Here is a 16,104-nt window from a genome sequence, read left to right as displayed (position 1 = left end):
CATCCTTACACCTTTCACCTAAACTACAGACTCAAATTACCAACTGCCTGTTGGACATCTTGGACTGAATGTTTTATAGAAATTTCAAACTCAACATTTCTAAAAGGGAACTCATTATCTTTCCCTTTAAACCAGTGATTCCCAAAGTGGGCGCCACCACCCCCTGGTGGGTGCTGCAGTGGTCCAGGGGGGCGGTGATGGCCATAGGTGCATTTGAGGGCGGTGAATAACTTTAAGGGGGTAGTGATAGTATGTGACAGGGGGCGCTAAGTAATATTTTCTCTGGAAAGAGGGCGGTAGGCCAAAAAAGTTTGGGAACCACTGCTCTAAACCCTCCCCTCTTTTGAACTTCTCTAATACTGTGAAGGGCACAACTATCTTCTGAATTACCCAGACTCCCAATCTTAGAATCATCCTTGACTCCTCACTTGCACTCATTCAACACAAAAATTCTATTGTAAAATCTTGTCATTTGTACCTTAGTAGCATGTCTTGGATAAGCCCCATTCCCTTTATCATATAACTGCCTGCCCCTTTGATGAAATCTTTTATGACAATATTGGTATATCTCTCTGCCTTGAGTATCTCCTCATTCCAATCCATCTTCTACTCAGCTACCAAAGCGATTTTCCTAAAATGTAGGTCTGACTATGTCATTTTCCTATTCAATAAGCTCCAGTGAGTCCTTATTATCTCTAGGATCAAATATAAAATGCTGTTAATTATTTAAAGCCCTTACAGCTTAGCCCCTTCCTATTTTATCAGAGTTCTTGTATTTCTTTGTACTCTTATGATCTAGCAACACCAACCTACTTGCATAATACTTCATCATCTTACTCAATGCATATTCTTTCTGAAATTACCTTCTGTTTACACTGTATATGTATGTAGATGTATATACAAACATATGTGTATATTTTACCAATTCATGTACTATGTATCTATAAACACATATGATATACATGCAAAGCATAAGTGCACAAAATTTTGTGTATGCATCCATGTATATACATGTACATACACACACATAGTCTCAGGGACCATCCATGGTTAGTGGATATATATCATATATGTATATAAATATATATATATGAACACATGTACATTATGTATATATGTATATACACCTATAAATACAAACTCATATCATACATATGTGCAGAGCATAGGGGAGCACATATGATTAGTGGACATGACCTGAATGCAGATCCAGTAAAGGAAACTGAGATAGGATCAGATGGAGGAGCTGAACCAGAACCAGAACCAAGCACTATAATGAAAACCTAGAGAAGTGAGAGTGAATACATAGGAGAAAAGGATGATCAACACTGTGAAAAAGCTATAGAGGTAAAGAAGGATAAAGACTAAGAAAAGGTCATTTGACAAGTACAAGATCACTGGTAACTTTGGAGAGAGCAGTTTTAGTTGAATGATGAAATTGGAAGCTGAACTGCAGAGGGCTGAGAAGCAAGTGAGAGAAGAGGGAAGTGGCACCAAGTGTAAATGGCTTTCTCAAAGAGTTTAGTCATTAAGGAGAAGAGAGGTATTAAGACAATAACTAGTAGGGATAGTCAGATATATATGTGTATATCTTTATTAAATGTATATTATGTATACATATACAATACATATGTAGTTATATATGTAATGGTCAGAAATATACATATGTGTATATTATAAGGATGGTCAGGTATATACATATAGCTTATTTGAATGTATATATGAATATATACACACATTTTTTTTTACCTTCTTGAGGGCAGGGGCCATGACTCTTCCTTGCTTTGTATTCTCAGCACTTAGGATGGTGTCTGGCATGTAATAAACATTTAATAAAACCTTGTTGATTGTTGTGATTATTAGACATTGCTTAAGGATACTGTACTATATTTTTGTTAGAATTAAGGTACAATATATTGTTCAAAACAGTATCTGATTATTTGAATGGTCTTGTTAGCACCACATTGAAAGATAAGATAGAAGGGGCAGCTGGGTAGCTCAGTGCATTGAGAGCCAGGCTTAGAGATGAGAGGTCCTAGGCTCAAATCCAACCTCAGACACTTCCCAGCTGTGTGACCCTGGGCAAGTCAATTGACACCCATTGCCCACCCTTACCACTCTTCCACCTAGGAGCCAATAAATAGAAGTTAAGGGTTTAAAAATTTTTTTTAAAAAGAGAAAGATAAGATAGTACCTTCAAAACTCCAAAATTTATAAATCTATTTGAAATGGTTCATTTTTATTATCTTTTATCCTAAGTGCCACTGTAAAAGAAACATTATATTATTATTTCCAGTCCTTTGTTAAACTAATATATTAAAGAGATTTCTAGCTAATTTGGCTCATACAGATAATGTCATGAGATAAAAATGTAAAATGATTTGCAAATCACAAAGAGCTATATATTACCTATTTATAAGCATGATTGTATATAATCAAGGATTATGACATTAATTAGACAGGATGGCAAAGTACATGTATAAGATGATATACTTTTTTATAGAACATGAAGACAATTAGTTCTTAGATTACAGTTGCTTTAAAAGGGAGCAGTAAGAGGTTATGACTAAAGACACTGGAGAAGAAATCCATTTTTCAGTGGGTCCTCTTCTTCAATTATAAAGTTTGCTGTACCTGTGTAGTAGGCTTGTCCTGATACTTCAACTACAACTGCTTTGAATTCACCACATTTGGTTTCCTTAAAAGAAAAATGAAAGGAATTTAATATAAAAATGATCTTTATATTTAGTGTAAAAAATTTTACCTTCTAGTTTGGGCATTTTAACACAAAACTAAGAATAGTTCTTTAATTTAAGATAGATCACTTTATTCATACTACACATTCTAAAAAGAAAACAGTTTATTTTTATATCACAATTGCCAAACTAAAACATGGGTTAGTATCACATCAAATAAATGAAAAAAATATTTTAAAAAACGTGCCTTTTCTCAAGGCAGACATTTCTTCTTTTGTATATAGTCATTCTGAGTGTGGGCCAAAAAAAATACCATTTGTGTAAAGAAAATTGAATCAGCTTGAGAAAAAACACAGCATCTCTGATGAAATGCTGAGGAAAGACAGACATTTCTGAAGACCTGACAGATAAATGGTCCAAGATGCCCTATTTGAAGGCAGAGCACAGGCTGAGGTATATATGGTTGTTGCAACACACCATGGTACGTGACTTAATTTGCATGTGATTATGTTCATAATTTTGAAGCTCACAATTCAAATATATATATATATATGTATATATATATAAATATAAATCAAATAACTAGGGACTATGACAGTGATGGGCAACCTGAGGGGGCCAAAGGAAAGGAAATGCTCATCTGTCAGCCTGTTTCTAAGGCAACTCTTTTGAAGTTTCATTGTATTGTATCCTACTCATTGTATTCATCAGATTAGGAATAATGTCACACAGCCAGCCAGAACATTTCAGGGGGTCGCATCTGGCCCGCAGGCCGTAGTTTGCCCATCACTGGACTCTGAGGTGCTTATGATAAGATCTGTTTGGGTCAGAGCTGAGGGAAAGGATGGATTTTTTGGTTTTCACTTTATACACTAGAGATGGGACACTCCTTATGAGAAGGTTTAGAATTGAGGCATTAGAAACTAGGGGAAATAGAGAAAGGAGGAGGAGATGATCAGAAAAAGACAGAACAGAAGAAAAAGCTGAGCTCAGGAGTCAGGGAGATAGATAGGACAAGGGAAGTCAACAGGAGCTGATAAGCAAACTCTTCTAGGAGCCAATCATGATGAGAGGAATTGTTTGTCTGAAAGCTGATTGGCTAAAGAAAGTCAGGATTGCTTTCTAGTGCCACCTACAGCATGAGAAAAAGAAACATTTCAGGAATTAGCCTTTTGCCTGTTTCTCTTTAACTAGGAAAGACAGCAAAAGACAAGACTGGTAAGTCTAAGAGAGGGTTTTCTTCTCTTAGGCTGTAAATGAGGAAATTTAAGCCTAGGAATAGGAAAGTCACTTGTCCAAGGTCACATATCTTGGTAATGGCAGAACTGACAGGCCTGCAATCCAATATCCTGCTTTACACCTGTGATCTCCAAAGTGAAGTGTATATATCCAAGAGTTAAGAAAGATTGAAAATGAAACAAGCCACTCTCCTCCTGACAGACAAGTGATTAACTTAAAATACAGAAAATTGACATACATTTTCAGATATGGCCAATGAGAGAAAAACAATTTTTTTCTTTACCATGTAACATTATTTTTCATTTTTAATAATTTGTCTCTTGAGGGTAGGTATAGTGGGAGTAACAGATTGATTTTTAAAATGCTTATTAAAATACGAATACATTTTTAAAATAAAGTAAAATTATATATTGGGGCATAGGAAGAAACTATTAGGACCATTTTTAGTAAAAAAAAAAAGAAAGAAAGCTTTACTAATATTTAATATATGACTTGATACTGGTGCCCCCACTAGGGTCTAATGTTAGATAGTCACACATTACATACTATATTCAAAGTATTATGAGGGGAGAATGGAAATTCTGCAACACAGTGTCCTCATTCATGTAACCTTCAGCATAGTGTAACATACAGTATTACTATTGACATTTGGCCAGTTAAATTGATTTACAGATAGGGGGCAGCTGGGTAACTCAGTGGATTGAGAGCCAGGCTTAGAGATGGGAGGTCCTAGGTTCAAGTCTGATCTCAGACACTTCCCAGCTGTGTGATTGATCCTGGGCAAGTCACTTGACCCCCCATTGCCTACCCTTACCACTCTTCTGCCCTGGAGTCAATACATAGTATTGACTCCAAGACGGAAGATAAGGGTTCAAAAACAAAAAAAGTTCTATCTCTACCATTTTAAGCCCTGAAGTTTCNTTCAAAGTATTATGAGGGGAGAATGGAAATTCTGCAACACAGTGTCCTCATTCATGTAACCTTCAGCATAGTGTAACATACAGTATTACTATTGACATTTGGCCAGTTAAATTGATTTACAGATAGGGGGCAGCTGGGTAACTCAGTGGATTGAGAGCCAGGCTTAGAGATGGGAGGTCCTAGGTTCAAGTCTGATCTCAGACACTTCCCAGCTGTGTGATTGATCCTGGGCAAGTCACTTGACCCCCCATTGCCTACCCTTACCACTCTTCTGCCCTGGAGTCAATACATAGTATTGACTCCAAGAAGGAATGTAAGGGTTTTAAATAATAATAATAATAATAATAATAATTTAAAAATTGATTTACAGATACATTAGCCTTCATAAAATGGACAAATAGCTAAAAAGTAAAAATAATGAATCTGACAAGAAGTTGGTCCAAAACATTCAAAATTATCTGAAATAGATTTATATCCACTCATTAATGATGACTCACTCTGACTATGCTATATCTTGAGATATCAGTTAGTGATAGTATGAAATCAGTAAGATTAGCAAGATAATAAAAAACTAAGATTTTTTTTTTGCCCAAATGACAGATATCTCCTAGAAAACTTCTCATATCTCAACTTGGAAAAAGAATTTCCTAGCTTACTTAAAAATCTTCTAAATGCAGTTTGTGGATTGGGAATCTATGTGTTAAAAAAAAAACCAAACCTTTAAATCAACACCTGATTTCTTTGCAAAAACATCTAATTGACATCATGACAGACATAAATTTACTGAGCCAAATGTCAACTAAAACTTCTGTATAACTGGTAAATGGGACTGAAAAATGAGCATAATAATTTAATAAGGATAGTCAATGATGTACTTGGATCTATGTTTCTTTGTGATGTGCTTTTTCAGACATGATTGTAATTAAAACTGAGATTAGGAAACTATGAAATTGAAGCAAAGTATTCTTCACTTTCTTTCCTTTATCAATATTTTTCCTCTTATATAAGTGATATATGTCTTTTTTCACATGGCCAACATAGAAATATGTATTTCATGATAATATATACATAACCTATATCAAATTACCTTGTATCTCAGGAGAGAGAGAAAGGAGAGAACATGAATTGCAAAATGCCAGAAGACAATGATTTAAAATTGTATCTATATATAATTTGGAAAATATAATCAAACAAAGAATAAAGACTTATGCCATCAAAGGTCTAAGGAGATGTTATATTAGAGGAAACAAAATTTCCAAGACTGAACAATTATGACCTGTCTCTGACCTTTGGAAACTCTATTACCATACTCCTAACAGCTTGTTTCCCCTCATATACCTACTATTTTTCCATTTCTTTTTTATTGTTCTTTTCTTATATTTGATTATATATTCTTTGAAGAGAGAGATTATATTTACTTGTAATTTTATCCCCAAATCTTAGCAGAATATTTGACACCTGGTAATAATTTAATAAATTCTTTTCAACTAAAAAAAAATGTGAGATTAAAATAAATTGCTCTTAAAATGAGACCTTTGAATTATTGTATCAAAAATGTTAAACCAAGATTTTCAGAACAAAGCATTTTCAAAAATAATTCTTTCCTAATATTTTGAGAACAAAAGGTTTTTTGTACTATTAATTTAAAATATAAAATAGGTAATATTTAACATATTTCATCTTTTATGTTTCTATTTTTGTGTGTTTTATAATGTATACATATATTAGTACATCATGATTTATAAGTAAATATGCAAATGTTTTGGACACATTCTTATTTTTTTTTTCACTCACAGTGGTTGTGTGATCAAAAAAGCTTGACAGCATACTTATAAGGATTTTTTTTTTAGTTTTTCTTAGAACATGTAAAGGGAGCCAATTTCTAAAAATTCTATGTAACTCAAACTTTTTAAGAACATATATATCATGTAGGTGAGGCAATTTTAATATGTATAAGAAACCTAATTGAACTGAGATTATAATAATCTTATAGGATAAATTTGGCAAAACCAGGTTAAGAAATTCATTTGACATCTAATTTAAGTGTCCTCTTCTCATGGTACCAAATCTAACAATAAAAAATTAGGATGATTTTTCTGTTCACCTTCACTGGCTTCCCAGTGAACAATGAGCCCGTTGCACCACTTTTAAAGGTTCTAGTCTGATTCAGTTGAATAAGTCCTTTGTGATACTGTAAGGCAATGCGAGCTGTCACTCCAGAACCTGTGGGGCTTCGGTCAACCTGTTTTTGAAAGAAAAAAAAAATGAGGCATTTTACAAATGTATCATCACACTCATTTATACCATAACATATAATTCCTCATCTATTTTAGAATCCTTATGCTGTCTAAAAATATTTTAAGTTTAAAATCTTTAGCCATGTTTTTGGTATGATAAGGTCTTGAAGCAATCTGGAACATTCTTGGTAAAGAGCAGTGAATCATCTTTTCATAGTAGTTACATTTTTCAATTCTGTAGAACACAGGGCACAGTTTACCTTATTGTATTGGTAAGCCCCCTTTTGTCATTCTCAGGATCTAAGATAAGACTATAGGACCTTCCATCATAGACACTAATTTTCACTAATTTCTAAATAAATTTACTTTTATATTTAATTTTCAGTCTATTTATTATCCCTTCAACTGAAGTGATTAAAACTTAAAAAGTTTGAACAAAGTCCCTTTAGTTCACATTTCCTTAGGCATAACTCCCAAGTTTAAAAATGTCTCATGATGATTAAAAAAGAAAAAAAAAATTGAGCACACTTTTAATTTACATTACTTTTAAGTAAAAAATAGTACTTTTATTTTTTTTTTTAAACCTCACCTTCCATCCTAGAATCAATGCTGTGAACTGGATCCAAGGTGGAGTAGTGGTAAAGACTAGGCAGTGGGTGTTAGTGACTTGCCCAGGATCACACATCTAGGAAGTGTCTGAGGTCACATTTGAACCCAGGACTCCCCGTTTCTAGGCCTGACTCTATTCATTAAACCATCTAGCTGCCCCTACAGTATTCTTACACATTCTCAGAGGAAAACAACTCATTGTCTTTATCATATTCACTCACCCCTTTTCTCCTGGTATATATATTCTTCACACTGGCTTTCCTTGCCTTTGTGCTGGGCATTGCCCCTTGGACTGCCATTTTAATGTTTCATTAGCTTTTACCCTACTTAGTTCTCTTAATTTTCTGTTCGTCTGCTTTTTGTAATTCATGGATAATTGTCTCTATATAATGTGTACCTTCCAGTTCTTCTGCTCCTAATCTAGGGATGTTGAGAAATACTGGAGAAAAATATCACAAAACTGAGCTGATGTTGCCCACCTTAAATCTATTATACCTAACTTGAATTAGGTCTTTGTTCCTTTTCTATGCTTCCATTCTAACCCAATTATCTCCCTCTCTCATTCTCCACAGTGACTGTTATAAATCTTTTCTTGCCCTCAATTTTTTTCTTAATTAATTTGTTTGTTTGTTATACTAAAACTCCCCAGTATCTTCCTCTCTTCCTCCTCCCCCTGCATTAGAGAAGGCATCATTTGACAAAAATATATATGTATATATAAAACAAAGATATGTATTACATATATAATATGAATGATATATTTATATATATAATTTATATAATACATAAAAACAAATCCTTGATGGGCTAGGGTGGAGTGGGACCATAAATGAGAGTAATCAGGGTAGGCTTTCCTTAGGAATCAAGGCTTGATTTGAGGCTTGAAGGAAGCTGGGGACTCTATATGGTGAAAGTGAGAAAGGAACATGTTCTAGACATATGAAGTAGTCTGTGCAAAGGTACATAAGTAGAAGATGTAATGTCAGTTATGGAGAATAGCAGTAGAACAGTTTGGCTGGAAAATAGATTGTATAAAAGGTATTAATGTGCAATAAATCTGGAAAAGCAGTCTTAAGTTAGATTATGAAGCAACCCAGAGGAGCTTATATTTTATACTAATGGCAAATGGAAATTGTTTGCACTTCTTGTGCAGAAGAAAGAGATTATCTTTGACTTGGGCTTTAAGAATCTTGAGCTTGGATTGGAATAGGGAGAACTTATAGGCCAAAGAGTCTTATAGCAATAGTCCAATCAAGAGGAGATGAGAGGGGCAGCTGGGTAGCTCAGTGGAGTGAGAGTCAGGCCTAGAGACAGGAGGTCCTAGGTTCAAACCCAGCCTCAGCCACTTCTCAGCTGTGTGACCCTGGGCAAGTCACTTGACCCCCATTGCCCACCCTTACCAATCTTCCACCTATGAGACAATACACTGAAGTACAAGGGTTTAAAAAAAAAAAGAGGAGATGAGAGTCTCAAATGGGGTGGAAGCTACACGAGTGGAGAGAAAAGAACAGATGAAAAAGATGATGTGGAAGTAGAAACAATTGTATTTAACCTTATGTTTTTAACATAATCTATATCTCATTTGTTATCTAGCTCCCGAGGCTTAAAATCATTTAGCAAAAATCTTTTTATACATCTTTCTATCTTTCTCAGGAACGAAAAAGGATAATTATATATCACACATTATATTATATAACTCAAAATTAAGCTAACATTAATAGAATATAGCTTGAATTATTATGGTGCCTCTTACTTTCCAAAATGCTTTCATTTCTCTTATCTCAATTTATAAAAAGTTTGATGATTATTATTAGCCCAATTTTATAGATGTGAAACCAGTAGCACAAAATGTTTGAGCAATGTGACTAGTTAATGGAAAAACTGGATCTAATACTCTGATTTCTTGAACAGTTAGTTCAATGTATTTTCCACTGAAACTATTTCTTAAAGTAGAATATATTTCTATGTTCAAAAGCTTTTGTTTCAATACCTGTGCACGTGCAAACACACAGATATTGGCTGTTGGTTCTTCACTAAAAGCATCATTTCCATCTGTTAATATAGTTCCATATAGAAATGCAAGTTCTTCATTGTCTGGATGATGAAGCTTAACCTGGGAAAAAGCAAATAAAATGTTTATTAATATATGGCAAAATGTAGTAAAATGGCTTTTTGTTCAAATGGATCTTTATAAAATAATATAATATAGATGTAGATGTTCAAAGACATTACTTTTCACTTTCTGAGTGCCTACTATGTACAAAGTACTATGCTAAGCATTTGAGATTGTAAGAAGTATATAAACGTGAGGGGAAAGGGTTGTTTGGTTATTTGGTGAATTCAAAATAATTCTGTTATTCCACTTGTTTTTAGGGGGGGGTTTTTTGGACTAAATCTGTTATTTCACTCATACAGTGAACTTTTGTTGATTAGACTACTAAACTGTTTACATAAATCAACACCTAGATGACAAGCTGCTGAAGTATAGTATACTTTATTTGTTGTTGTTTCAGTTGTGTCTAACTTTTCATATTCTCCTCATTTGGAGATTTTCCTGGGAAAGATACTGGAGTGGTTTGCTATTTCCTTCTCTATCTCATTTTATAGATGAGGAAACTGAAGTAAACAGTGTTATGTGATTTGTCTAGGTTAACATAGCTAGTAAGTGTCTGAACCTAGATTTGAACACAGGAAAATGAGTCTTCCTGACTAGGTTTGGCACTTTATATTCTGTGCTACCTAGCTGCTCCAGTATACATTATTACTAGTATAATACTAGAAAAATCTCATTAAATTAGATGACAGAATGCATTTAACTACATTTACATGAAATTATTTTGAAGTTCTGCTCAGTGACATGAGAAGATACAAAGCACATATATAGTCTTATATACAAAAATCATGAACTTCAGATTTAGTGGGATCCAAATTGATTATATGATTATATAGTTGTATATATGTATATACATATGTATATATAGTATAGATATATGAGTCACATATATCATAAATGAGTAAGTGTTGAAGAAACCCAATGAAACACATTCAACAAACAGAATGAGAACACATATATTTTCATTCTTTTCTACGATCCTTTACAGGAATTTAAACTATTTTCATTACAGTGATCTTTAGGATGAGTAAATATGAGGCTTCTTATTCTTGGTACTATTTCTATGTATTTAAAAGTGTTTTTAGGGGAAATTTGATAATAAGCTTCTTTAAATTTAATAAGGCTAGTCCTTAGATGACATATATAGATCACTATTGTTTCCATGCTTAACCCTTCCATTTTGGTAAGATTTGCTAGAACTTAAGTTCTAGTGTTGTAGTTTTCTGTGTAAGAGGTTGCTTTCCCTCCCAAATGTAGCCTCTGGCTAAGCCTTTTAGCCATCCTCCATTCTAAAGCTATTTGAGTAGGGCTCTCTGAGTATGGTGCTGAAAAGCATGGTCCACACTCTGAAACAACTCCTGTTCCCAGAGAACTTTACTGAGTTTGAACAGCTCACAATTTCAGAATAGCTTTGTTTATTACTGTTCCTGGGTGTGCTTATACCAATAGGATATCTTACAGTTTATCTATTTCTCCTCAAGAAAAAACAACAGAAAGTTAGCTTGATTAATCTCTAGACTCAGATAGAAAACCTTGAGAAGAGTAATCTCAAGATTTAGAAGGGAGATTCATCTCCCTATACCCCATTACCATCTAAGCCTACCCAACCTCTGCCTCACCCTGACCGCCCTTGCTCTTGCCATAGCCACCTTCTCTCTTACCTTGCTCAGTTTTTCTCTGCCCATGGCCCCAACCCAGCCTTTCCTCCCCCTCACTCAACTTCTTCCTCTTTTTTCCCTTCCCCCTTCCCTTTCCCAGCTGGCCTAGTCCCCTTCCTCTCCCCATCCTCCTCCCTGCCTCTACCCCTGATCAATCTCCCTTTTCCCTGCCTCTCTTCTTCCTCCCCTACCCCAGCCCCTCTCTCCCTACTAGGTCCACCTCCCCCCTACCCCGCCTTCCCACCCACAACTCCATCCCTGATCATCTCTGCCCCTAATCCTTTCACCCTACCCACTGCCCCCAGGTCAACCCCTCCCTCTCAGCTCACCCACTTCTCCCTCTCCCCTTAACTACTCTATTGCAACCCAAACAACTGGCCAAACAACAGAAAAATCAAAAATAATTCAGTTAAAGGCCTATTTCCCTTAATGGATGTACCCACTTAAAATAAAAGTGAAGATTTAGTGACCCTTAGGCACCATACACCTTTCACTCCACAAGATATTGAGAGATTCAAGGAAAATAGACCTTCCTTTGAAGATGATCCCATTGTGGTTATAAAAAAGCTAGAAAGTATTTAACACACTTAGGATCCCATGTGGACTGACATGGAAAAATTTGCTCCAAGCCTTTTTAACAGAAATAGAAAAAAAATTGTTTTCTCTTGTTAATAGGCCCAGGGCCCTGTAATGCAGGTATAATGTGGGTACTATAGGAGCAGCCAAGGGGCCTAAACAGATGTTGTTGATGGAATATGAAAGGATGAGAATCCCAAACCAAGGCTGTGTGAGTTGGATGACCTCCCACAGCAGCTGGGTCAGGTCCCCTTTAAGCCCAAGGTTCTCTGCTAATAGGCCCAGGGCTTGGAACCAATCCAGCCAAGACAGTTAAAATGTCTCCAGGAAGCTGATTGAAACTCCCAGAAACCTCAAGTTGGAAATGGATAACTGGCTTTGAATGGCCTGCTCAACTAAGCTGTAACTCAGATCTGACTGCTATTAAGGATGGTTGTTGGTAGGTAAACAAGGATCCAAGACTGTTCAAGCTCAAGGTTAAGCAGGGTTTATTTGTAAATAATTGAGGAAAGGGAAGGTAGGTGGGCAAAGGAAACCCTATGACCTTGCCTAAATTGTTGTTGACTAATCCTGGAGCACAAGTTGATATTCCTAGGAGCAGAGAAATGAGACAGCCTTGAGGGCAAATCCCAACTCTGTAGCTTGTTGCTGAGCACAGAGGCTAGGCAGCCCCTGGGTCAGTTGCAGTTGTTCTTGGTTGTAGCTTTCTCACTAGCTGGTATGTAAGATGTTATCTATGCCAAGGAAGTATTGAATATTTGGCTAATGATTGAATAGTTCCTACCTGCCTAACAGAATCTCCCCAAAACCACCCTTGGGGCCCAAAAAACCCTCCTTCCTCCCTAACCCTGCAGGTGAGTCAGAGAAGTGAAGTTCCCAGGGTTTTGAGACTTCCTTTTATACCCTGTTCTTAACTGACACCCTAGCACATGGCCTGGGTGCTCTGCCAGGTTCTGTGTTCTAAAGTGACAACTGCCAGCTTGCACCCCCAGAAGTATGGCTGCTCATTTCTGCACATAACAAAGAGAGCAATTCATTGGCCACAGGAAGACCCAAAATGGAACTCAGATAAAGAAGAAGACTACATAAAACTATGCCAGGCTAGAGAGGCATTACTAAAAGCAATGAGAGATTGTTCTGACAGGCCAGTTACATGGACAAAATTTGAAAATCTTCAGCAGAAAAATGATGAAAATTCCTCCCAATTTATGGATAGACTTATTGAGCTGGGAGGTATATATATATACACATACCTGGATCTTTCCAGAGAAAGGAATATTGGACTAATAAAAAGACAGTTTGTAAAAAAACTCTTGTAAAGTGGTCAAAGACTATTTTAAGACTAACTGCCCAAACTCAGCTAATATGGATCTTGAGGAATTGAGAAGAGAAGCAGTTTATGTCTTTAACTGCCATGAAAAGAAGGATGAAGAGAACAATACCTTAGTGGAGGCATTAAGGAAGGAAATAAAAACTTCAACTGAAAAAATTGAAAAAGCAAAAGCAAATCAAGGAGTGGTCATAGCCCCTTTGCAGGAACCCACAAATCAACCATTAATGTGTTACTTCTGTGGAAAAAGGGGTCATGTAATGATGAACTGTAGGAGGTAGAATCAGGCAAATAGAAATAATAACAACTTTAGAAATAATAACAATTATAGAAATAACAATTTGAATGAGGCAAATGATAACTCGCACCAAAATACCCAAAATGGGGCTCATCCACACTATTCTCAGAGTGGAAATCCCCCTCAGTGTGAGGGACCCCAGAAAAATAGCCAAGAATCTTTACGAAGTGGGGGGGAGGGCGGGGGAAGGGCTCTGGAATCAGAGAGTGAAACTTTTGATTTCCCAGACCCTGATGTTTTAACACCAGTTATCCCAGTCAATTCTCTCCCTGTCCCCCCATAATAATGAACCTCATGTAACCCTGAAGGTTGGGAACACATATTATGATTGCCTCTTAGATACTGGAGCTTCCAGATCAGTATTGGTGAATAAACCTGATTCTGAATGCAATTCTATTGGTTCTTTAAATGTAGTAGGTGTATCAGGAGCACTTCTAAAGATGCCAAAGCTTTCCCTTCAAATGGTGTCTTCGGGACCCCTCTTGGTGGAATATTCTTTCCTTTTAATGCCTGGTTCCCCTATAAATTTTTTAGGAAGAGATCTTTTATGCAAACTTAGAGCCACAATAACATGTTCTCAAGATGGCTCTATGATGCTAGAATTGCCTGAGGAATCCTTAAATTAGCTTCCTGTATTTCTTTTAGACAGTTAGGAGGTGAAGGAACCTCCCACCTTTGAAATCCCAGCTGAGTCTCTCTGGGCCACATCTTCTTCCAATGTAGACCTACTCAAATCAGCTGCTCCTGTTCAAATTAAGACAAAAGGAGGTCTATATCCTTCCATTCCTCAGTATCCCCTATCAAAAGAGACAATTGAGGAAATTACCCCAGTGGTAGGTTCATTAATTGAGCAAGGAATAATAATTTCATGCAAAGATGAATATAATACACCTATTCTATCTGTAAAAATGCCGAAATTAGGGGCAGATGGAAAACCTGTATATCAATTTGTACAGATTTAAGGGCTATAAATAATCATGTCATAAAAAGATATCCTGTGGTTCCCAACCCAGCCACAATTATCTCCTCTATTCCCAGCACAGCTACATATTTTACTGTGATAGATCTGTGCTCAGCATTCTTCTCTATCTCTATTCATGAAAATTCCAGGAATATATTTGCCTTTACCTGGAAAGGTTCCTAGAAGACCTGGTCCCGGCTACCACAAGGGTTCATGGATAGCCCTACCTTGCCTCACAAATTTCAAAACAGGATTTAGAAAATATTAGTTTTCAGGAGAGCTGTTTAGTACAATTTGTGGATGATTTGTTCTTGCCCTCACCAAATGCCACAGTTTGCCGGGAAGAAAACAAACATCTTCTTTTGGAGCTACATAAGAGAGACCACAAGGTCTTAAAGGCAAAGTTTCAGTGGTGTCTCCTCAAAGTGGAATATTTAAGGATTATTTTAAATGCTGGTACCCACTCCATTTCCCCTAAGTTCATTGAAAATATTCAGAAATTGAGCACCCCCTCCACTAAGAAACAGTTAAGGGTAATTTTAGGAGCAAAAGGATTTTATAGACAGTGGATCCCTTGCTATGGGGAAGTCACTAAATCCCTTATAACTCTGACAAAAAAATTCAGTCCATGAACCACTTAGTTTAGAGGTGGGACACCTGTCAGCTCTTTCAAAATTAAAACAGGCTATCCTGCCTGCCCCTGGTCTAGATATTCCAGATTACAAAAAACCATTTACTTTTTATGTACATTAACAGATTAGGGTAGCTTTAGGTGTTTTAACTCAAACTTTAGGACCTGTTCAGTTTCCAGTTGCTTATTATTTGGTCCAGCTGGATCCAGTAGCTTCAGGAGTCCCATCATGTCTTAGAGGCATAGCTGCCACAGCTTTGTTAGTAACTAAATCTACTAATTTAGTATTGGGATGCCCATTAACCATAACATGCCCACATGAAGTCGAGGCATTTGTTGCTAAGGCATAGAACACAGGCATTTTCTGATCAAAGAATTACAAGGCATGAGGTAACCTTGTTAGGTAATGAAAATATTACCTTAAAACGCTGTACAGTTCTTAATCCTGCAACCCTGCTTCCAGATTTACCAGTTTCAGGAGAACCATTGCACAGTTCTGAATTTTTAGTGTCCGTGGCTGAAATGCCTTGAGATAATCTCCTAGACTCTCCTTTAGATAACCCAGACTTAGTCTTATTCACTGATGGTTCTCTTTCATGAGGAATGGCAAACGCTACAGTGTTGCTGCTGTAGTCACAGAATTTGCCACTGTGAGGTCAGCTTCACTGCCCTCAAATATACATGCTCAAGGTGCAGAACTGATAGCTCTAAAACATGCCTGTATAATTGCCAAAGAAAAGAAGGCAACAATTTACACAGACTCTAGGTATGCATTTGGAATATGTCATGTAGTGGGTATGTTATAACTCTGAAGGAGGCTTTTAACCTCAGCTTG

The 16,104-nt window shown here is 36.3% G+C and overlaps 1 protein-coding gene across 2 annotated transcripts in view; it reads right to left on the bottom strand.

Annotated features, from left to right (window-relative positions):
* Positions 1 to 2,210: 2,210 nt before the first annotated feature.
* Positions 2,211 to 16,104, bottom strand: part of L3HYPDH (trans-L-3-hydroxyproline dehydratase) — a 22,873-nt gene continuing 8,979 nt past the window's right edge. For both annotated transcript variants that reach the window (XM_044664878.1, XM_044664877.1), the window contains exons 3-5: positions 9,693 to 9,815; positions 6,961 to 7,098; positions 2,211 to 2,698 (exon numbers count right to left, since the gene is read on the bottom strand). In XM_044664878.1, coding sequence (XP_044520813.1) covers positions 2,567 to 2,698; positions 6,961 to 7,098; positions 9,693 to 9,815 — 393 coding nt within the window. In that variant the 3' untranslated portion in view covers positions 2,211 to 2,566. The remainder of the gene's footprint in view (positions 2,699 to 6,960; positions 7,099 to 9,692; positions 9,816 to 16,104) is intronic.

This window comes from Gracilinanus agilis, chromosome 2 (assembly GCF_016433145.1).
Source record: "Gracilinanus agilis isolate LMUSP501 chromosome 2, AgileGrace, whole genome shotgun sequence".
NCBI classification, from domain to species: Eukaryota; Metazoa; Chordata; class Mammalia; order Didelphimorphia; family Didelphidae; genus Gracilinanus; species Gracilinanus agilis.
The sequence above is the reverse complement of the archived record's forward strand: the minus strand, read 5'-3'. Positions and strand labels throughout refer to the sequence as shown.